We start from the raw sequence: 22,997 nt of genomic DNA, 5'->3' as shown, positions 1-22,997 counted from the left end.
GTTTTTATAGGTAAAATTAATATAAATTATCAAGTTGAACAAGTCAAAACTAGGGTTTTAACATAAAATCATGAACATTATCTGATTATGAATTAATTAAACTACATTTGCTATTTTGAAGGGATTTGATGACAAAAGGAAACAAATATGAAGATATGGATAGATGGAGAGCAAAACAAAAAGATTTGAAGATCTTATCAAGATTCTCAAGTTGTTAGAGAGGGGGGTCTTAAGCCCCCAAATTCGAAGCTAAAGCCTCCAAAATTAGCAAATGGCCTCTGCCAATGAAGGCTTAAGCTCCCATTAGGAAGCTAAAGCCTCCTAAATACGCAAATCTGCTCGGCCTTAGGGAGCTTAAGCCCCCAACTAAGGGCTTAAGTGCGCTGCAAACAAGAAGTTCCAGCTCGAAGAGCGCGCTTAAGCGCGCTACGTGAAAATTCCATGCAATCTTCAGCAAGCTTAAGCGCGAACATTGATTTTTAATTCGTAAATTAGGAAGCTTAAGCGCCCCATAAACCCAAGTTAGACCCAATTCAAGTTATTCACTTAGGGCACGATTCTTGGCCATTAAAAAGACATCTTGGGGTCAGAATTAAGTTTTTCACATTCAAGAAGAGTTCTTTGTACTCGGAGGCAGAGGGAACGCAGAGAAATCCACAGTTCATGTTCGTGAGCGGCGGAGATGGATCAACATCAAGTCTGCACTGGGGATATTAAAGATTCACCAATCATCTATGGAGTTTGGGGAAGCTTTATTATTTTCTTTCGTTCTTGATATTGCTATGTCTGGCTAGTTCTTTTAGTAGTTAGGGTTAGATGGAATTCAAGATCTTTATTATGCTTTGAACAATTCGTTATGTTAATTTTCCTTTCTACCATGAATAAAATTATCTCTTTTTAATGCTTTATATGAGCTTGAATCTTGTATATTGATCTTAAATGCATGACAATAGGAATGTTGATGTGTGATCCACATTTGATAATTTCATCGTAAAATTTATGATTCTAGGGATAGACATATGGTTTGCGTAATCTTTATGATTCTTGAACTTAATGCTTACCTTCTTGGGGAATAACCGGGGAACTAGGGTTCTTGCAAGATTGTAAAGGTTTAGGGTAACAAGGGATTGAGTCCTAATTACATAAGAAAGAATTAATTAGATTGATATTAAGGACGACTAACGTAAACAAAGGATTCAAACGTAATAGAGAGATTGAAGGAAATCGAAACCCTAGCTACGTTCTTTTATATTAGTTAAATCAAATCTTTAAATTCTTGCTTTTAATAATTGCAATTAATTAGTTTTAATATTTAAATTTCAATTCAAATCCTGTTTCAAATACAATTTCGCTTGTCCAACTTAAGTTGCAATAGTGAATTAGTGCTTGAGTATAATCCTCGTGGGAACGATCTCTTATTCAATCATTATATTACTTGTACGATCGTTGCACTTGCCTTGAGTCCCAACAAGTTTTTGGCGCCGTTGTCGGGGATTATGACTTCAACATTAATAGTAGCTATTAATTCTTTAGATTGGACCTTATTTTATGTTATTTAAATTCAGTTTTTATTTTTTATAATCTATTTTCTGGTTTATGCGAGGTACCGTTGACACCAATTCCTTGCAATTCGATCCGGAGATAGAGAAAACAGCAAGAAGAAACAGAAAGATCGCTAAAGAAAGAAAGCAAAAAGAAAAAGAAGCTTCAAGCTCAATAGAACCAAGAGAAGAAGCAATGGGAGACAACAATGGACCTCCACCACCTCCGAGAACGTTGGGAGATTACATGACTCCTGCTCGAGTTCCACAGACGGCGAGCATTGTTAGACCAAACGTGGATGCTAACAATTTTGAACTCAAGCCTGCATTATTGCAGCTGATTCAAAAAGATCAATTTGCCGGAGGAAGCACAGAAGACCCCTATAGTCATCTTGAAGATTTCCTATTTTACTATAATACACTGAAGATGAACGAAGTCTCTCGTGACGCAATCTTGCTCATACTTTTTCCATGATCACTGAAGGAAGAAGCAGGAGCTTGGCTTCAGTCACTACCTCAAGGAAGTATCACAAGCTGGGATGACTTAGCTACAAAGTTCTTGGCCAGATTTTTCTCATCTTCGAAAATGGCGAAGCTCAAGGCGGATATCACTTCTTTTGAACAAAAAGAAAGTGAATCTTTATAAGAAGCATGGGAAAGGTTCAAGGGACTACTCAGGAAATGTCCACAGCACGGTATTGAAGATTGGGATAAAGCGCGAATTTTCTTTCAAGGAATGACGCCGAACACCAGAACCTTAGTGAATGCTGCAGCAGGAGGATCTTTGAAAACAAAAACTCCAGAAGAAGCTTTGGAATTGCTAGAATCTCTAGCATCTCAGGAGTTTGATAATGCTCCAGTATCACAAATGAGAGTAAGGATTATGAAGCTAGAAGGCTATGATGCCATCTTAGCTCAGAATGAGCAATTTTTACAATCTAACAAGAAAAAACAACAATAGCTAGATGCTCTCACAAAACAGTTCACAGAGTTTCAAGTTTCTTCTGTTAACACTCAAGTTTCTTCGGTTAACACTCAAGTTTCTTCTGTTAATACTCCTTCTGTTACTTGTGGTTTATGTCCAGGTGCTCATGCTACTGAAGATTGTGATTTCATGAAGACAACTGAGAATGCTGAAGTTAATGGAATCTGGCATGATCAAAAGGTTCCATATGATCCAGGAAGGAACCAATACGGGAATAACCAAAATCAAGGATGGAAGAATCAAACTCAACACCCGGGATTTAGTTACAAGTCGAACCATCAGTTGAATCCTCCTATACCAGTGCAACAGCAGCCTCCTCAACAAGGAAACACATCAGAGTGGGAGAAGGCCTTTGCACAGTTGTCCAAGACCACATCAGATTATATTTAGAATTCCAATGCTTTCAGAGAAGATACTTCAGTCTCTATGCAAGAGACAAGGGCCTTATTCTGGAATCAAGAAGCCTCCATTCGGAATCTTGAAACTCAGATCGGTCAGCTATCAAAACAGTTCACTGAAAGAACCCATGGCACTTTTCCGGGTAATACAGACACTAACCCAAATGCGCATTGTAAGTCTATCGTTACCAGAAGTGGGATTGTGATTGAACCTGTGATCAAGCCCTCAGTAGAGAAAAAGAAAGCTGATAAACATGCAACTGAGAAAGAAAAGGAGGTTGCCCAAGAATCTGTTGCAGAGAAAGTTGTTCCTGAAAAGAAAGAGTTCAAATGGGAGAAAAAGAAGGCTCAAGAAAGGCAAGAAAAGCCATTGGAGCTCTCACCTTATGCAAAGATTCCATATCCATAGAGGTTCAACGAAGAAATCAAAAAAGAGCAGTACTCCAAGTTCCTTGACATTTTCAAGAAGCTGCAGATTAACATTCCATTTGCTGAAGCCTTGGAGAACATGCCAAATTACGCAAAGTTCATGAAAGATCTCTTATCAAGAAAGCGTAAACTGAAAGAATGTGAAACAGTAACTTTGACAGAAGAGTGCAGTGCTATAATTCAGAAGAAGTTGCCTCCAAAACTTAAGGATCCTGGAAGTTTTAGCATTTCCATAGAAATTGGCAACATTGATGTGGGAAAGGCGTTATGTGTCTTGGGAGCTAGTATCAACCTTATGCCATTATCCATTTGCAAGCTCTGGGAATTCATGAATTGAAGCCGACTAAAGTCTCACTACAGTTAGCCGACAGATCTATCAGAAGGCCAGGTGGAGTTATTGAAGATGTCTTGGTAAAGATTGATAAATTCATCTTCCTTGTTGATTTCGTTATCTTAGACATGGAAGAGGATGCTGAAATCCCCTTACTATTGGGAAGACCCTTCTTAGCCACTACAAGGGCTATGATTGATGTTGAGCAAGGCAAGCTGATGTTACGAGTTAATGAAGAAACCGTGACAATTGATGTTCTTGAATCTATGAAACATCCATCTGATAGAGGAGATTTCTTCAAGATTGATGTGATCAATGATGCAGTGTTAGAAATAGTTGATGAAATACTCCAACCACTAATGGAATTGGAGTCATTAGAAGAAGAACTATTGCAAAATACAACTGAAGCAACAGAAGGAGAACAACCGGTTGAAAAACTAGAAAAGAAGGTTGATGATGTCGTTCAAGGAGCACCAAAGGTTAAACTGAAATAGCTTCCTCCTACTTTGAAATATGTATTTTTTGGGGAAAGCAAGACATACCTGGTGATCATCAATGTGAATTTGTCAACCACTGAAGAAGAAAAATTGTTGAAAGTGTTGAGAGAGCACAGAACAGCTATAGGATGGTCTATTACAGACTTGAAAGGAATAAACCCATCTTTTTGCACTCATAAAATATTGATGGAGAATGATGTGAAGCCAGTCAGACAACCACAGAGAAGACTTAATCCGACTATGAAAGAAGTGGTGAGAAAAGAAGTCGTGAAGCTCTTGGATGCTGGTATGATCTATCCAATTTCTGACAGTGCATGGGTGAGTCCGGTACAAACAGTTCCAAAGAAAGGAGGGATCACAGTGGTACGTAATGAAAACAATGAATTGATTCCTACAAGAACTATTACCGGCTGGAGAATGTGCGTCTACTACAGGAGACTTAATGCCGCTACAAGAAAAGATCATTTCCCTCTACCATTCTTAGATCAAATGTTGGAGAGACTAGCGCGACATTCATTTTATTGTTTCCTTGATGGCTATTCCGGATACAATCAGATAGCAGTTGCTCCAGAAGATCAAGAGAAGACAGCTTTCACCTGCCCTTACGGTGTGTTTGCTTACAGACATATGCTTTTCGGTTGTGCAATGCACCCGCCACATTTCAAAGGTGTATGCTATCCATTTTCTCTGATATGATTGAAAATTTTATTGAAATTTTTATGGATGATTTTTCTGTCTTCAGTTCATCTTTTGATATATGCTTGACTAATCTAGCTTGTGTTTTGAAGAGATGCCAGGAGAGTAATTTAGTACTCAACTGGGAAAAATTCCATTTTATGGTAAGAGATGGAATAGTCTTAGGCCATAAGATTTCTGAGAAGGGAATAGAAGTTGATAGAGCAAAGATATTACTTATAGAAAAACTTCCCCCTCCCTCTAATGTGCGTGGTGTGCGTAGTTTTCTTGGACATGCAGGTTTCTATCGGTGCTTCATCAAGGATTTCTCGAAGATAGCCAAGCCTCTATGCAAGCTATTAGCTAAGGAAGAAGAGTTCAACTTCAACAATGAGTGTTTGATTTCTTTTAATCTTTTGAAAGAAAAGTTGACTACAGCACCTATTATCACTGCACCTAATTTTGAATTGCCTTTTGAATTGATGTATGATGCTAGTGATTATGCCATAGGTGCAGTCTTAGGTCAAAGGAAAGATAAATTATTGCATGTTATATATTATGTTAGTAAGATTCTAAATGAAGCATAAATGAATTACACTACTACTGAAAAAGAATTGCTAGCTGTTATATATGCTTTTGATAAATTTAGACCTTACCTGCTAGGGTCTAAGGTCATTGTACATACTGATCAAGCTGCCTTAAAATATTTATTGACTAAACAGGATGCTAAATCGAGACTCCTTAGGTGGATGCTTCTACTTCAAGAATTTGAGATAGAAATCAGAGATAAAAAGGGAGTAGAGAATCGGGTAGCGGATCATCTCTCAAGATTGCAAGAAACGGAACTTCAAGATAGTTCAGAGTTGATAATCAGAGATGAGTTTCCGGATGAACAAGTCCTCTCAGTCATCACACTGCCAAGGTTTTTAAAAGATCAAGCTCTTATAGTTGACACTCCACCATGGTTTGCGGACTTTGCAAATTTCAAAGCGGTTGGTACAATTCCAAAGGAGTTTTCATGGAAACAACGGAAAAAGTTTCTGCGGGATGTGAAAAGGTACTTGTGGGATGAGCCGTTCTTGTTCTATACATGTTCTGATGGAGTCATTAGAAGGTGCATCCCGAAACAAGAGATGTAAGATGTCCTATGGCACTGTCATGGTTCAGATTATGGAGGCCACTTCGCAGGAGAAAGAACAGCTGCAAAAGTCCTCATGAGTGGATTCTATTAGCCCACTCTTTACAAAGATGCAAGGAAATTTGTAGAATCTTGTGACCGCTGCCAAAGAACGGGGAACATATCAAGGAGACATGAAATGCCACTAAACAACTTCATGGAAGTTCAAATCTTCGATGTTTGGGGCATTGACTTCATGGGGACTTTCCCCACTTCTCATGGGAACAAATACATATTAGTGGCAGTGGATTATGTCTCTAAATGGGTGGAAGAAGCTACTTTGCCTACCAATGATTCTAGAGTTGTGATCAATTTCATCAAGAAGAACATTTTCGTAAGATATGGAGTTTCGAGAGCAATGATCAGTGATGGAGGCACACACTTCTGTAACAGGAAAGTTGAATGTGTGCTTGCAAAGTACAGCGTCAGACACCGCATTGCCACACTATATCATCGAGAAACTAGTGGGTAAGTGGAGATATCAAACCGGGAACTGAAGCGTATCCTTGAGAAAACAGTGGGAAGTTCTCGGAAAGACTGGGCTCGCAAGCTAGATGATGCACTGTGGGCATACCGGACAACGTTCAAGACACCGATAGGAATGTCGCCGTTTCAAATGCTATTTGGGAAAGCTTGTCACTTGCCGGTGGAGATGGAACACAAGGCTTTGTGGGCTGTCAAATTCTTAAACTTTGATACAAAAACGGCAAGTGAAAAGCGATTGTTACAACTGGATGAGTTAGATGAATTCAGATTGTCCACTTATGAGGGTGCAAGCCTCTACAAAGAGAAAACCAAGAAGTGACATGACAGAAAAATACTAGGCAGAGACTTCAAGGTTGGACAGCAAGTTCTGCTGTACAATTCCCGGTTGAGACTCTTTCCGGGAAAGCTCAAGTCTAGATGGTCAGGACCGTTTATGGTGAAAGAAATACGTCCATATGGTACAATGGAAATTAGTCCACTTGACTCCGACAGAAGCTTCAAGGTGAATGGGCAGCGATTAAAACCATACCTTGGAGGTGAAATTGACAGAGGAACGACCACCGTTGCTCTTGCAGAGACGTAAAAGAGGTACGTCAAGCTCGTGACGTAAAACAAGCGCTTGTGGGAGGCAACCCAATAACATTTAAGTTTTCTGTATTTAATTTTCGGTATTTAAAAGTTTTCAATTTTTATTTTCTTGGTTTTTAAGTTTTCAGTTTAATTTTTGTTGTTTAGGTAAGTTTGAGTTTTGGTTCTTTGATTGAGATTGATAATTGATGATCAATATATGTTGAGATAAAATTTACAGGTAGATGTGGAAATAAAGCATACAGAGGTATGCAATTTTAAGCAATATTATTATTCTGTACAAATTGTATGCAATTATGCATGAGAAGACCTCAGAAGGTATAATGGCCGTGGGAAATAAACCAAAAGAAATTTTGAGTAAAACTACAATGGGCAAGGAAAAACGTAAAAATTTTCTAAGTATAGAGAACTTAAGCTCCCAAAAGTACCATTTCTCTCGGCCTTCGCGCTTAAGCGCTCTGTATCGCGCTTAAGCGCGCAGAACACGTAAAAATGGAGAATTACCACTGCCTCTTCGCGCTTAAGCTCCAATACGGGAAGCTTAAGCGCGTTGAAAACCAAAAAATTTTCCTTCGACGAGCGCGCTTAAGCCCGCAGAGAGAAGCTTAAGTGCGCTAAAAAATAAAAGAAGCCAATTTTCTCTGCCTCTCCGCGGTTAAGCGCGTGGCAAGATGCTTTAGCGCGAACATGAGTCACCAATTTTCAATTCGACGAGCGCGCTTAAGCACGCATCACCGCGCTTAAGCGCGCCTCATCAGACACAGTTTTTAAAAACCCAATCTTTCCCCTTCCCCTACACTTTAAAATTCTCCCCAAATTCCCTATTCCTCAAAACCCTAATACTTTCCCCCTACAATCACAACACACACTGGACCACCGCAAATTTCGGTTACAACCATCGTCTTCCGGTCATCATCCTTACATCTTTCTGGCCACCATATCCTCACAGATTCCTTCTACATATTTGAAGCAACCAAGGTACACACCGCACCTATATTTTTGCAGATGTCTCTTTATAATACAATTGCGAATGGGGACTGTTATCGAATGAAATGTGGAATGCATGCCCTCATGGAATCATGTTAGGTTGAGTATTTTAGTTTTCTTGAGTTGGGATTCTTGAATTCGATGGGTAATTCAATTCAACTTCAATCTTTAATTCCTAAATGAAATTAATGAATCTTCATGCTTTCTTTACTTATGAGTTGATTGTTTACATTACATGTTCTGATTGTTGTGAATTGGGGATAAATCATTCAACCATTACATTAAACATTCAGTTAAAAACCTTATGCATGCCTAATGTTCAATAAAATGCTCGAATGACAATGAATGGAGAATGTATATAGAAGCAGGATCATTTTTGGTTAACATGCATAAGTTCTTGAAATTCTTTTTCGAGACATCAAATACCCTAATTCATCCCTCATCCACATATTGATACATGAATAACTTATTATGCATAAGATGATTAAAGATTAACTCTGGTTGATTAGACAAATGGATTGGAAGAATTGTACATTGTGGTTTGATAGAAACCAAAACCATTAAATCCATATAAACCATCCTAATCATATGTATGCATACTATTTGAGGAAAAGCCAAACCCAATTCTGTTTCAGTTTTGATCTGTGGGTAAAGTTCAAATGATGGTTAATACTTCATCAATTCAATAAATACTGTTGACATCTGTGTGCATAATGGGAATGGTAGCTTAGGGAATGTCTAACATAAGTTCATGAGTAAGCTTGCCACATGCATATATATAATTTTTTTATCATATCAATGCATGCTTACTCCCTATAATTCCTTACAATCAGCATGCTTACATTGGAGTCTAATTTGCGAAGATACATGATTAATTGATACATATGTTAAGTGATGAGTATAGACAAAGAATAGACAAAGAGCCTGTAAACATTATATATAGATACACTGAAGATGATTGTGATATGAAAAAGGTATGATGAATGTGAAATTGTGATAGATGATTCTTGAGCTTTCTTTCTGAATATGATCTTGGAAATGTTCTGATTCAAGCCATTAAGTTTTATGAGTTCGGAATTATAAATGAGAAATTAATTACTTGCATTATTTGTCATGCTGGAATATGATTAGGAATGAATAAGATACATCTCCCACCATACCTACTCTTGGGCATGAATAAAAGAACCAAAATCATTCTCTGCAATCTGCGTACATGCATATCTTATGCAGTACTTCAATTCCACATCATTGCCTACTTTTTCGGGCATGCATATTCTGTTTTGACATTTAGAAATTCTTATTACAGGCTAAGTTCGGGAATATAGGCATTCCTTTAGAATTAAATGGAATGGATATGGCATGGAACTGGTGCATTATGAGAATACTTTGAGATGAAATGTTACATTCAAAGTACATGAAATAATCTCCATTATTGATTACATGCGAATCTGTGATTTAATGCTTACCATCATAGATATTATTTTCAGAATGCATCTGAAATCAAATCTGGGAATTATTCTCATGGAATTATGCTAACTTTGGTAAAATTTTCTGACTTCCAGGCATGACACCCAAAGATAAGAACTTAGGAAAAAGGCAGAGGAAGACCAAGGTTACAGGAGGTGCCTCTAGCTCCTCAGCCTCCCTTCATTTGATTCACACCGGTTCACATCTACTGCACATGAGGAGAGGTACAATACCCATGTGGCAGCAAACCAATAATATGGAAGAGGAAAATGGAGCTGCAGCAAGGAGAATATCCAGATTTCTACAACAACCTAATCCGAAGAGGGTGGAACTCCTATGCCATCTCACTAACTGATAGCTCCGGAACAATTTGCAAGGAGTTTTATGCAAATGCCTACGTCTTTGAGAAAGGAGCAAGGAGGGTCTATAAGAGCTATGTCAGGGGGAAAAGGATTGACTATGATTCTGATGTGATACAGGATCTTCTAAAAACAGCCCACTGTGACAAGGAAGAAATATATGATTACAGGAAACTACTCAGGAGGATTGAGTATGGGCCTGCAAGAAGACATCCTGACCATGATACATGGGACCCCCTAGAGGAGGCACGACCCTTCTTGGAGTCAATTGCACTCCCAGGGAAGAATTGGACACCCACTGCAGACAGCAGCCGTCCCAAGCTGTTGCAGCTTAGCCAGCTTAATCCAGTGGCTAAGATATGGTTCCAGTTCATTATCAACAACATTCTGCCTACCACCCATACATAAGAGGTTCAGGTGAAGAGGGCAGCTCTGATTCATACCATCATGAATGGTGGTACAGTGGACCTTTTAGAGATTTTGGCAGATGGCATCTATGACTTTGCCCATCAAAATCTCCAAAGGCCGCTATTGCACATAGCTCTCTGATTCAAACCCTGTGCAAACAGGTGGGAGTAGAGATACCTACAGTGGTCAAGCTTGTGCAAGTATGCCCCAAGATTGATGCTGCTTTCATCAGCTTCATCATGGGCATACCACCATCCCCACCCCCAGCACCCCCAGCACAACAGGTTCAGCAGGAGAGACAACCTGACATCCTTACCCTATGGAGTGCAGTACAGTCACTGCAGAGGAGAGCCAGATACTCACAGCACAGAGAGATAGCTTTCCAGGATTACATGAGTGCGCGGATGGTAGAGCTATGCCAGCAGTGAGATATTCCAACACTACCATTTGAGTATCCAGCCTACCAGAGCTATGTCTTTCCATATATTTTTGCTCGTAATGTTGTTCCTTTACTTTAAAGGTTGACGATCTGAGTTGCAATCTAGCTCACAAAAATAACATCATTTAGCACTTGTGAGTTAGTATGTTCTTGAATTTTATTTTCCCAAAAAAGGAAGGCACTTTGAATATATAAAATATAATCGTTAGTCAAAAAATCATTTGTTAAAGTTTTGATAAAATATATGTACATATAAAATGATATATTATTATTTTCTTTTTTATTTTCTTGGGGAAGGTTATATTTATCACTAAGTAACTTACCACTTCTTACTACCATTTTAGTAATTGTTAATTAGTGGTCATTAAAACATGACAGAAAGAGCAAGGTGCGACACACAGAGAGAGAGAGAGAGAGAGAGAGTTGGGGAAGTGATTGAAGAGAGAGAAAGAAATTTTATATCATTTATACAAATGAATCATAGTGATAATCTGATTTCTAACTTATTCCAAAGAATGAGGTGAAAAATTGGTGCATGCATGGTATTTCAAAAATTGTCTTTAGCAAGTGGAAGAAACTTTCCCATTATTTTTCCCTTTTGGAATAAGATGATCGATGACTTGTTAGAATATACAGTACATGAAGCAAAGATGTAGATAAGAGGAATTAGGATGTCATTGTGTCGTGTGGTAGTCGTTCTGCCAAATAGATATACATATGTCCCATAGCTCCAGTGAGAAAGCCGCTTTCGTATCTTGCTTCTAGTGTCAAAATTTCACCGTCCTTAATCTTGATAGAACCTGGTTTTGGATAACATACAGACCTTCCAACAGCATAACCTTTCTCATTTCCGGCTTCATTTCCCGTTCCATATTTTGCTATTGAGGTACATAGAGTTCTTCCGTCCTATATTAATAGAAAGTATAAATTGTATGCGTAAAGATGCATTGCAATATGTATATTCCAGTTCTCACAATTATATTTATTATTTAAATTACAAAGAATGATGGGAAATACTTAAGATATCTGTACCTCTCCATATAGAGTTGCGTTAATACCACCTGAATGCATATGAGCCGTTCCATAAATGAGATAACCACCTTTTTGCATTGGGATTTTTGTTTTCTGTACATGAGGAGAGTCCTTGCTACCATTTGCCGGAATAGTAAATTCTACCTGTAACAAATTAATAAATCTTTAATCCTCACTTACTCCAAACAAATTAATAGATTGAAAAAAGTGTAATTATAAAGTGCGTTTATTAACAAACATATTTACCTGACACTCATGGAATGAAGTTGAACCAATGGATTTGATTTTATCGGTCGAATCAAGTACATAAAAATTAACAGGAATTTGGCTTTCGTCCCAATCAACCCACCTTATTTTGTATCTTAGGGCAAGATTTCTCTTTGGGCCTTCAAAACCCTCTCTCAATTTGCATTTTAAGTTGTCTAGGCAACAAAGGAGTCCTCCTTTATAATCGGGGGTCAATGGCTCACCATAAATGCCTTTTGTGACATTATAAAAGTTGTCAGGGAGATTCATAAGGTCACATCTGCAATCGGTACAACCTTTCCTATCATGTGTACCACGTGTATCAATGGCCAATATGTTGAATAACCATTTCTCTTGGTACCCATCTGGAATTTCTGCAGGGTTATGTAGTTCTACTGCAAAAGGTTCCGGAAGGTTTGAGATTGTTCCTCGTGATTCAACTCCTAAGCCCCAGTAATGTGGAAGAATATTTCCGTGGCACATGCCTTGATTCCTCTTGAAAATGAAACCATCATAATTCTTGGGAGGAACCTTAGAGCCGCCGCGCATGCTAGGAATAGTAACATTTTCAAGGTATTTTATAGCAAACCAATGGTGAAGGTATGTTTCATACAAAGGCACAGGGTTCTCATCTTCATCAATTAGTTCAGCATCAAAACTCTTGACTCCAATGTGGCCTTTTGGGAATTCAATATCCCAAAAAGTTTTCCCGGCAATTAATCCTGGCTCCACTTCAAACATTTCAGACACAAAAGTAGCTGACTTTATATTACTTTCGGATGACTTCCCTTGAAAAGAGTATGCAGTGCTTGATAGCAACATTAGTATTGATAGTGAAAGTATCAACGATTTAGAGATAAACCTCGTGTTTACCTGTAAGCAAACAATCATTATTAATTACATGATTAGTTATGAATAATGTTTGTACGTAATGTTATTCTTTCGTGTGTTCAAATATATACTTAAAGAGTAGCGATATTAAGTAAGATTGAAGAAGACAAATTAAGTGTCAAAATTTGGATGGAAAAAAAAAAGCATACCAGATGATCACAAGAAAATGTGGAGATAATCATGGTGGGGATTTGGTGATTGTCGGAAGTGTAATCAATTTTATTTTTGTTTGCATATGGAGTTCTTGTTGGCTGCTTTTATAGTGGAAGTTTTAGCAATGAAATAGGTGACGTAACTAAATGCCAATTCAAGACAGATTTTAGATGGATCTTTCTGTTGGGCTTCACAAGTGTTTTTAATTTATCTTTAAGTGGTTTCTACGAATTTTGTTATGGATTCACAGCATATCTGACTATGCAAACAGAATGGCAACTCTTTATAGCTATTTACGGGCATATAGAGTGATGTCCGCTGAGATTTTTCCCCAACCAAAATTTTGTAATTGGAATTTCCTTTTTATGGCCAAATTAGTTTGAGTTTTCTTTTATTTTTAGTTTTGGTTCATCTTCCTGTTTTTATTAACAAATGTGCCAATTTCGGTATTAGTTATCTCACAACATTATGTGATATCCACACACTTTTCTATTACAAATAAGATTCAATAGGTTTCTCACATTAGTAAATAAGATTTTTTTTTCTATTATCATAACAACAGCCTAAAATGTCAAAATTTGTTGACAATAAAAAATATGCGTCTTTTACCGCCAACTTTAATGAAATACATCTACAGTAAAAAAAAAATTTCATACACATAGCGATCTTTAAATATAAGCATATTTTTTTTGCATTTATGTAACTTTTAAATTTTACAATTTTTGTCAATTTTATCAACACTTTTTTTTAAAACCAAAATTGAGAAGATCTTTTAAGAAATTTTAAATTTGATAAAAATATATAAAAACATATTTATTTTCTTACCACTGAAGTTTCGAAATTATTTAGTGTCATTTAAAATTAAAAAAATCATTTGAGGAATTGAAATTTCTTTCGCTGGATTATATTCCAAGTGTTGATTGATAATTTTTTTTTTTTTTTTTTTAAAATGTTAGCAAATATCAGCCCAACACAATAAAAGAAAAACATTTTGGGCTGTTCTTCGCAACAATAATAATATGAAGGGTTATGTGAACTATATTCTTCACGACAATAATTATATGAAGGGTTATGTGAAAGAAATACGGCTAACAACTATTTACACATGAAAAATAAACAGGAAACTGCTGAATAATGAACATAATACAGAGATTCCTATTACTAAAACAGAACACAGTATCGTACAAATACATCTTTAATTTCCATTTTTTAGCAATATGCAATACTCCAAACAACATTTAAATAAAAACGTTTGTCAAAAATACTCTTCATGAGACTATGGATAAATTAAAAAAAATTAATAATACACCCAAAAATATATTTTATTATAAAATAAAATAAAATCATACTTGTTTTTGTTCGAAGAAATCTACGATGTGAAATGAGAAGCTATATAATGGGTCGAAGTACAAGAAAAGTAACAATAGAAATTAAACTTCAAAATCAAATCATTTTTTAGGGATGTCCCATTTATTGCAATATATGATTGAATGTTTTCATTAGCTTTTATAAGAAAAGGTGTAGACAAATATATTTTTATAAAAATGCTTATCATAAAATAAATTTTTTTTTTAATTATGGATATTGTTTGATCCCAAAGGATTGGAATGTCCAAAATAAGGTTGATATTTGTATGTTGGATTGGTACGCTCACGCGGGAGTCTATAAAAGAGACACATCAAGGGGTAACATATCACTCTGCACAATAATATCGGAATATAACTGAAGACGTGGGTTTGTGTGCATAGTGATAGGCAAGAGAACAAGGGATTCAAAGTATGTACTTAAGATGCTTAGCCCCTTTATTTACAAAAGTGGCTACCTGTAGGTGTAAAGTCCTAACAAGAGTGTAATTGTTGGGGGATAGGATAAGTAGTTTATCCTTTGGTGATAGGATAATGAAATTATATTTGTCTCATTAGTCTATCACTTGTTGTTTTATTATTGAGATATGGGCTCAAAGAACGGGTTCACGGTATACATAAAGTTAGAAGCTCGTGGAAGGAGCTCTTTTAAAGATGTATTTAGCTTATTTGTGATTGCTTATATTTATTTTTCAATTATAATCTTATTCTAAATTTATATTTACTAATATTCTCCTCTATCCTAATAACAAATTATTCGATCTCCTTCTCTCTAACAAAATGTTGAAAAAGTGACCGAGAAAGAGTAATCATGTGTATTTATTTGATTTGGTGCGTCCAAATATTATCGCGTACTTATTTTTGGATGAAACTCTTTTAATAAAAAAAAATGACCCTTGGATCTATTTTTCGTTTGAAATCTTTATCTTTACAACGTTTGCCGTTTGCTTCTTACTATATTTATGTTTACTAAATAATAGATATTTTCTAATATCATTTATGATAATTTTACTTAGAAACAGATCGTATGAAAATTTCTTTTACAAAACAACTTATTTTTTATTTGAGCTTGAAAGTAACTTTTAAGCTAAATTTTTTATATAATCACCAAATAATTTGTACCTTTATTCTTTTAAGCCCTTTCTTTTCTAACTTTAGCTTAAAAAAAGTGTCAAACAGATTCTTAAGGTGATCATTGTGTGTTCATCAAGAGGTATGCTAGTGATGATTTCATCATACTTTTGCTATATGTTAAAGATATACTAATAGTCGAAAAAGATTTAAAGAAAAATATTGCTATTAAGAAAGCATTGAACAATTCTTTCGCTATGAAAGATCTCGACCCGATAAAGTAAATCATTGGGATGAAAGTTATCCGAGATTACTCTAAGAAGTTGCTATGACTATCCCAGAAGAAGTATATGAAAAAAATTCTCAAAAAATTTAATATGGACAAGGCCAAACTAGTAGATGTAAGAACCCTAATATGCGAATAATAATTATGGGCCAATCATGGAATAATAATGAATTATACAAGAATTTAATGAGATTGTTAAAATAAAATGCTAAGTGTTGAATTGAGTGAAGAGGGGAAAATATGTGAAAAGGGTTGTCAGTTTGTTGCTCGCTGGCATTCTCGTTGATGGGAGCAGAAGGCTAGCTCGCTGAAGAGAGGAGCCCAGCGAACAGACACCCTCACTTCCTTCTCAAGATTGTATTTTTCTCTATTGAGGTAAACATCAAACACTCACAAACCTTCTCTCCTTCATCCCTTGTCTTGGTAGCACCTCAAAATTTGATTCGTGATAGAAAAAAAACATCTTGGTTGCTGTCATGTGGTCTTGAAGTAAGCCATTTTTGTTTTGGGGGAGTTAGGATATTATCACACTCATTGGAGCTCCAAAGAAGCACCTTCGTGAAGCAAGAACCCTCATTTACCAAGCCAAATTTGTGCACTTAGTAGGACAGAAACAAAGTGTGGATCTTTGACCTCGAAGACACTACGTCTTGTTGTTTTGAGGTTTGGGTATATACCTCTAGCCTTTATCTTTGAGTTTTTTGAAAAGAATGGATTTTGACATGTAAAAATCATGTATTGAGTGTGTAAAGTAGAGATTTTGATATCCTAAGCTTTAGAGGTTGTTAATATGTTGGTAACATGTAGAAAGATAGGTTATATAACAAAAGGGTTAAGTTGGGAGGCTTTGGGATGCAATTCAAGCACCTCCATAATGGAAAAAGTGCAGATTTTTTGCATTCTGTCGTGGGAGAACTGCAACTTTGAATCGATTCTCGTCTGGAAAATGACAACAACGAACTAGTTTAGTAAAATCGCAATATCTCAAGCTACAGAGCTCCGAATTGAGTGCGGTTTGGACCTATGTGAAGCTAACACATAGGGTTACAACCTTGAAAAATTCAGGATCGATTGGAAAAGTGTATTGATCGTGGTTTGGTTGGAAGCGGCTGCCTTGCTCTTGGAAGTGCAATTTACAGCAGTCACTTTACGAAAAATATAACCGGAGTTATACAACTCCAAAAGAGACATATAATGTGATTTTTATTTTAAACGGAAAAATGGAATGTTAAAAGAAAAAGTTTAGTCGTATTTTCATTCAAAACTTTTATGATTATAACTACAAATAGTATTATACGTAATGATAACATACTAGAGTACTATATGGTGTTAAAGTAGACACTTCACTTGAGGGATATTTTAAACTATTAAGAAGCAAAGTTCAAGAAGTGATGAAGAGAAATTAAAGAATAAATGATGATATTCATTCGTGGTCAGCAGCATCATGCATGCAATAATTTGCACTAGCCTCGACATTGGACCCGAGATGTAATAGAAGATAAGCGTTTACGGGATAATAAAATGTACATAGACTTGAACTGATGCAATGCAATTAAAGTTAAAATGCAAAGACAAATATGAAATACTATTAAATTGATTATTAAATAGCTGTCTCACTTCAGTCTTTGTTGTTTTTTCCATATATTTTTGCTCGTAATGTTGTTCCCCTACTTTAAAGGCTGACGATCTGAGTTGCAATCTAGCTCACAAAAATAACATCATTTAGCACTTGTGAATTAGTATGTTCTTGAATTTTATTTTCCCAGAAAAGGAAGGCACTTTGAATATATAAAATATAATCGTTAGTCAAAAAATCATTTGTTAAAGTTTTGATAAAATATATGTACATATAAAACGATATATTATTCTTTTCTTTTTTATTTTCTTGGGGAAGGTTATATTCATCACTAAGTAACTTACCACTTCTTACTACCATTTTAGTAATTGTTAAATAGTGGTCATTAAAACATGACAGAAAGAGCAAGGTGCGACACAGAGAGAGAGAGAGTTGGGGAAGTGATTGAAGAGAGAGAAAGAAATTTTATATCATTTATACAAATGAATCATAGTGATAATCTGATTTCTAACTTATTCCAAAGAATGAGGTGAAAAATTGGTGCATGCATGGTATTTCAAAAATTGTCTTTAGCAAGTGGAAGAAACTTTCCCATTATTTTTCCCTTTTGGAATAAGATGATCGATGACTTGTTAGAATATACAGTACATGAAGCAAAGATGTAGATAAGAGGAATTAGGATGTCATTGTGTCGTGTGATAGTCGTTCTGCCAAATAGATATACATATGTCCCATAGCTCCAGTGAGAAAGCCGCTTTCGTATCTTGCTTCTAGTGTCAAAATTTCACCGTCCTTAATCTTGATAGAACCTGGTTTTGGATAACATACAGACCTTCCAACAGCATAACCTTTCTCATTTCCGGCTTCATTTCCCGTTCCATATTTTGCTATTGAGGTACATAGAGTTCTTCCGTCCTATATTAATAGAAAGTATAAATTGTATGCGTAAAGATGCATTGCAATATGTATATTCCAGTTCTCACAATTATATTTATTATTTAAATTACAAAGAATGATGGGAAATACTTAAGATATCTGTACCTCTCCATATAGAGTTGCGTTAATACCACCTGAATGCATATGAGCCGTTCCATAAATGAGATAACCACCTTTTTGCATTGGGATTTTTGTTTTCTGTACATGAGGAGAGTCCTTGCTACCATTTGCCGGAATAGTAAATTCTACCTGTAACAAATTAATAAATCTTTAATCCTCACTTACTCCAAACAAATTAATAGATTGAAAAAAGTGTAATTATAAAGTGCGTTTATTAACAAACATATTTACCTGACACTCATGGAATGAAGTTGAACCAATGGATTTGATTTTATCGGTCGAATCAAGTACATAAAAATTAACAGGAATTTGGCTTTCGTCCCAATCAACCCACCTTATTTTGTATCTTAGGGCAAGATTTCTCTTTGGGCCTTCAAAACCCTCTCTCAATTTGCATTTTAAGTTGTCTAGGCAACAAAGGAGTCCTCCTTTATAATCGGGGGTCAATGGCTCACCATAAATGCCTTTTGTGACATTATAAAAGTTGTCAGGGAGATTCATAAGGTCACATCTGCAATCGGTACAACCTTTCCTATCATGTGTACCACGTGTATCAATGGCCAATATGTTGAATAACCATTTCTCTTGGTACCCATCTGGAATTTCTGCAGGGTTATGTAGTTCTACTGCAAAAGGTTCCGGAAGGTTTGAGATTGTTCCTCGTGATTCAACTCCTAAGCCCCAGTAATGTGGAAGAATATTTCCGTGGCACATGCCTTGATTCCTCTTGAAAATGAAACCATCATAATTCTTGGGAGGAACCTTAGAGCCGCCGCGCATGCTAGGAATAGTAACATTTTCAAGGTATTTTATAGCAAACCAATGGTGAAGGTATGTTTCATACAAAGGCACAGGGTTCCCATCTTCATCAATTAGTTCAGCATCAAAACTCTTGACTCCAATGTGGCCTTTTGGGAATTCAATATCCCAAAAAGTTTTCCCGGCAATTAATCCTGGCTCCACTTCAAACATTTCAGACACAAAAGTAGCTGACTTTATATTACTTTCGGATGACTTCCCTTGAAAAGAGTATGCAGTGCTTGATAGCAACATTAGTATTGATAGTGAAAGTATCAACGATTTAGAGATAAACCTCGTGTTTACCTGTAAGCAAACAATCATTATTAATTACATGATTAGTTATGAATAATGTTTGTACGTAATGTTATTCTTTCGTGTGTTCAAATATATACTTAAAGAGTAGCGATATTAAGTAAGATTGAAGAAGACAAATTAAGTGTCAAAATTTGGATGGAAAAAAAAAAGCATACCAGATGATCACAAGAAAATGTGGAGATAATCATGGTGGGGATTTGGTGATTGTCGGAAGTGTAATCAATTTTATTTTTGTTTGCATATGGAGTTCTTGTTGGCTGCTTTTATAGTGGAAGTTTTAGCAATGAAATAGGTGACGTAACTATGCCAATTCAAGACAGATTTTAGATGGTTCTTTCTGTTGGGCTTCACAAGTGTTTTTACAGCATATCTGACTATGCAAACAGAATGGCAACTCTTTATAGCTATTTACGGGCATATAGAGTGGTGTCCGCTGAGATTTTTCCCCAACCAAAATTTTGTAATTGGAATTTCCTTTTTATGGCCAAATTAGTTTGAGTTTTCTTTTATTTTTATTTTTATTTTTAGTTTTGGTTCATCTTCCTGTTTTTATTAACAAATGTACCAATTTCGGTATTAGTTATCTCACAACATTATGTGATATCCACACACTTTTCTATTACAAATAAGATTCAATAGCTTTCTCACATTAGTAAATAAGATTTTTTTTTTTTCTATTATCATAACAACAGCCTAAAATGTCAAAATTTGTTGACAATAAAAAATATGCGTCTTTTACCGCTAACTTTAATGAAATACATCTACAGTAAAAAAAATTTATCATACACATAGCGATCTTTACATATATGCATATTTTTTTGCATTTATGTAACTTTTAAATTTTACAATTTTTGTCAATTTTATCAACACTTTTTTTTAAAACCAAAATTGAGAAGATCTTTTAAGAAATTTTAAATTTGATAAAAATATATAAAAACATATTTATTTTCTTACCACTGAAGTTTCGAAATTATTTAGTGACATTTAAAATTAAAAAAATCATTTGAGGAATTGAAATTTCTTTCGCTGGATTATATTCCAAATTTCAGGGCTTGCGTGTTTAGCTTTGGTTTTAACTTTTCTTAGAAAATGTTATTTTGAGAGTGAAATCCTTGCCAAGTGTTGATTGATAATTTTTTTTTTTTTTAAAATGTTAGCAAATATTTTCGGTGCGAAATTAATCTAAATATACAGCGAAAGTGACCGCACACTTCCTAACTGGTACACACGAGTTGTGTCAAACAAATATAACAATTTCAAATATCAGCCCAACACTATAAAAGAAAAACATTTTGGGCTGTTCTTCGCAACAATAATAATATGAAGGGTTATGTGAAACAAACACACAGCTATAACAACTATATTCTTCGCAACAATAATTATATGAAGGGTTATGTGAAAGAAATACAGCTAACAACTATTTACACATGAAAAATAAACAGAAAACTGCTGAATAATGAACATAATACAGAGATTCCTATTACTAAAACAGAACAGAGTATCATACAAATACATCTTTAATTTCCATTTTTTAGCAATATGCAATACTCCAAAAAACATTTAAATAAAAACGTTTGTAAAAAATAGTCTTCATGAAACTATACACAAATTAAAAAAAATTAATAATACACCTAAATATATATTTTATTATAAAATAAAATAAAATCATACTTTTTTTTTTCCGAAGTTATCTACAATGTGTAATGAGAAGCTATATAATGGGTCGAAGTACAAGAAAAGTAACAATAGAAATGCAACCTCAAAATCAAATCATTTTTTACGGATGTCCCATTTATTGCAATATATGATTGAATGTGTTCATTAGCTTTTATAAGAGGTGTAGACAAATATATTTTTATAAAAATGCTTATCATAAAATAAGATTTTTTTAATTATGGATATTGTTCGATCCCAAAGGATAGGAATGTCCAACATAAGTTTGATATTTGTATTTTGGATCGGAATGCTATTGGTAGTAATTTTCCGATGATAGAGTTATCGTTCTCAAGGTACAGGTTGAATTAATCTTCTTTGTATTTTTCTGAAATAAGGATTCTTGAATTGAAACTTAATTATTTTTATAACAAGAATTTTTTTGTATAATTTTTATCAATCATTTAAAACTGATCTAAAAAGTAAAGAATTGGTTTGTCAAGATTAAAGGCTTCTGGGTATATCTCAAATCATGGGTGACAGAAAATATTTGCATTCCTTCAAAATCGTACATTGCTATAGCATCTTTATCTCAATTTCTAAGTTACTACGGCACGTTTAGCTGAAGCTTTCCAGGTTCAACAATAAGATTCAAGAAAGTCTTTTCCCAAAGTTTCCTGACTCTTTATAGAAATTTTATCAGAAAACACCTCTGATTATTCCTAACCAAAAGGGTTCATTTAACACTTAACAAAAGTCTATTACCCAATCTTCTTTTGTTTACATACTCAAGCCCCATTCCCATGGAGTTCTTGAGTTAAAAAATGAAAGTATCAAACGAATGAGATAAAAGAAACAATAACATTGCACATCAAAGAATTTCACCCAATCATTTTGAATACCTATAAAAAGAAAGGAATTAGAAACCCATTTTTAGAAACAACAATTCAGAGATATCAGAAAAAGAAACATGCATTCAGAAATGAAAATCATATTTAATCGTACAAACCAAAGTACTGATTCCTAAACTAGGGCTAGGATCCTTAAACTTCACTTGCATGCACCCTTGATTCTTCCTTCGGCAGCGTTGTCAGTGCTTTGAAATTATGGAATCTTGAAGAACAACACATTCAACTTTCAACACAATCTCTCAACACTCAGAGTCAAGAAAACAAAATTACGAAGATTGAAAAATTCTAAATCTGAAAAACTATATCTTTTTTACAACCCACAAAAATAACTAAAAAACTAAAAATTCTAAAAACTAATAGCCGTCCATCTTCTTGTCATCCAATGGTGAAAATATGTTCTCATTTCTATGAAGTTGATCCACGTGGCTGCTTCCAAAAAATACCTAAAAAAAATGAATAATTACAATTATCAGCAAAAATTAAATTAACTTGGGCTTGGTTAGTTCCTTTTTTGAATTGGGTCATATTTCATATTCTTTCAGCCCATTTTCCTGTAATTGTCAATCCAAAAAGATATAAATAATACAATAATTATATAAATAATTTAGTGCTAACAAAATACCCCAAACTTAGGCAAATGCTTTCCCTAAAGCAATCAGACAAACATTCACTCAGAAAGTAGTCTGTTAGCTCGAAATAAATAGTCACATAACAACAACTTTTTAATTTTAATAATTTAGTTAAATTTATCAACCATCTATGCAAAACATAACACTTCTTAAAGCATTGACCAGGCTTAATGTTAACCAATTCGTACATCAAATTAATTATCCAACTCCAGTCAATCAAAAATTCATGCACACTCAAACAGTTGC

At 35.0% G+C, this 22,997-nt stretch overlaps 2 protein-coding genes and 1 non-coding gene across 3 annotated transcripts; all 3 read right to left on the bottom strand.

Moving 5' to 3' along the window:
* Window positions 1–2,133: 2,133 nt before the first annotated feature.
* On the bottom strand, window positions 2,134–2,240 carry LOC133304680 (small nucleolar RNA R71). The gene has a single exon (XR_009750652.1). It is a non-coding gene; the product is annotated as a small nucleolar RNA R71 (small nucleolar RNA).
* A 9,193-nt stretch (window positions 2,241–11,433) lies between these two features.
* Window positions 11,434–12,936, bottom strand: LOC133304032 (uncharacterized). Its single transcript, XM_061504030.1, has 3 exons — window positions 12,034–12,936; window positions 11,800–11,910; window positions 11,434–11,673 (listed from the first exon to the last, which is right to left on the bottom strand). Exons 1-3 carry the CDS (start codon window positions 12,934–12,936, stop codon window positions 11,434–11,436), a joined length of 1,254 nt encoding a protein of 417 aa, XP_061360014.1.
* Window positions 12,937–18,061: 5,125 nt separating this feature from the next.
* Window positions 18,062–19,564, bottom strand: LOC133303949 (uncharacterized). Its single transcript, XM_061503947.1, has 3 exons — window positions 18,662–19,564; window positions 18,428–18,538; window positions 18,062–18,301 (listed from the first exon to the last, which is right to left on the bottom strand). Exons 1-3 carry the CDS (start codon window positions 19,562–19,564, stop codon window positions 18,062–18,064), a joined length of 1,254 nt encoding a protein of 417 aa, XP_061359931.1.
* Between the last annotated feature and the right edge of the window lie 3,433 nt (window positions 19,565–22,997).

The sequence above is a fragment of the Gastrolobium bilobum genome, unplaced genomic scaffold (assembly GCF_033153095.1).
Source record: "Gastrolobium bilobum isolate Gb01-03AN ecotype WA unplaced genomic scaffold, APGP_CSIRO_Gbil_v1 utg2686, whole genome shotgun sequence".
Classification (NCBI taxonomy): Eukaryota; Viridiplantae; Streptophyta; class Magnoliopsida; order Fabales; family Fabaceae; genus Gastrolobium; species Gastrolobium bilobum.
This window is presented reverse-complemented; position numbering and strand designations above follow the sequence as displayed.

Coding starts and splice junctions, on each gene's coding strand:
- LOC133304032 (XM_061504030.1), bottom strand. CDS start 12,936: ATGATTGTTTGCTTACAGGTAAACACGAGGTTTATCTCTAAATCGTTG. Junction 11,911..12,033: donor AGTGTCAGGTAAATATGTTT/GTTAATAAACGC, acceptor AATGGTAGCAAG/GACTCTCCTCATGTACAGAA. Junction 11,674..11,799: donor ACGCAACTCTATATGGAGAG/GTACAGATATCT, acceptor CTATTAATATAG/GACGGAAGAACTCTATGTAC.
- LOC133303949 (XM_061503947.1), bottom strand. CDS start 19,564: ATGATTGTTTGCTTACAGGTAAACACGAGGTTTATCTCTAAATCGTTG. Junction 18,539..18,661: donor AGTGTCAGGTAAATATGTTT/GTTAATAAACGC, acceptor AATGGTAGCAAG/GACTCTCCTCATGTACAGAA. Junction 18,302..18,427: donor ACGCAACTCTATATGGAGAG/GTACAGATATCT, acceptor CTATTAATATAG/GACGGAAGAACTCTATGTAC.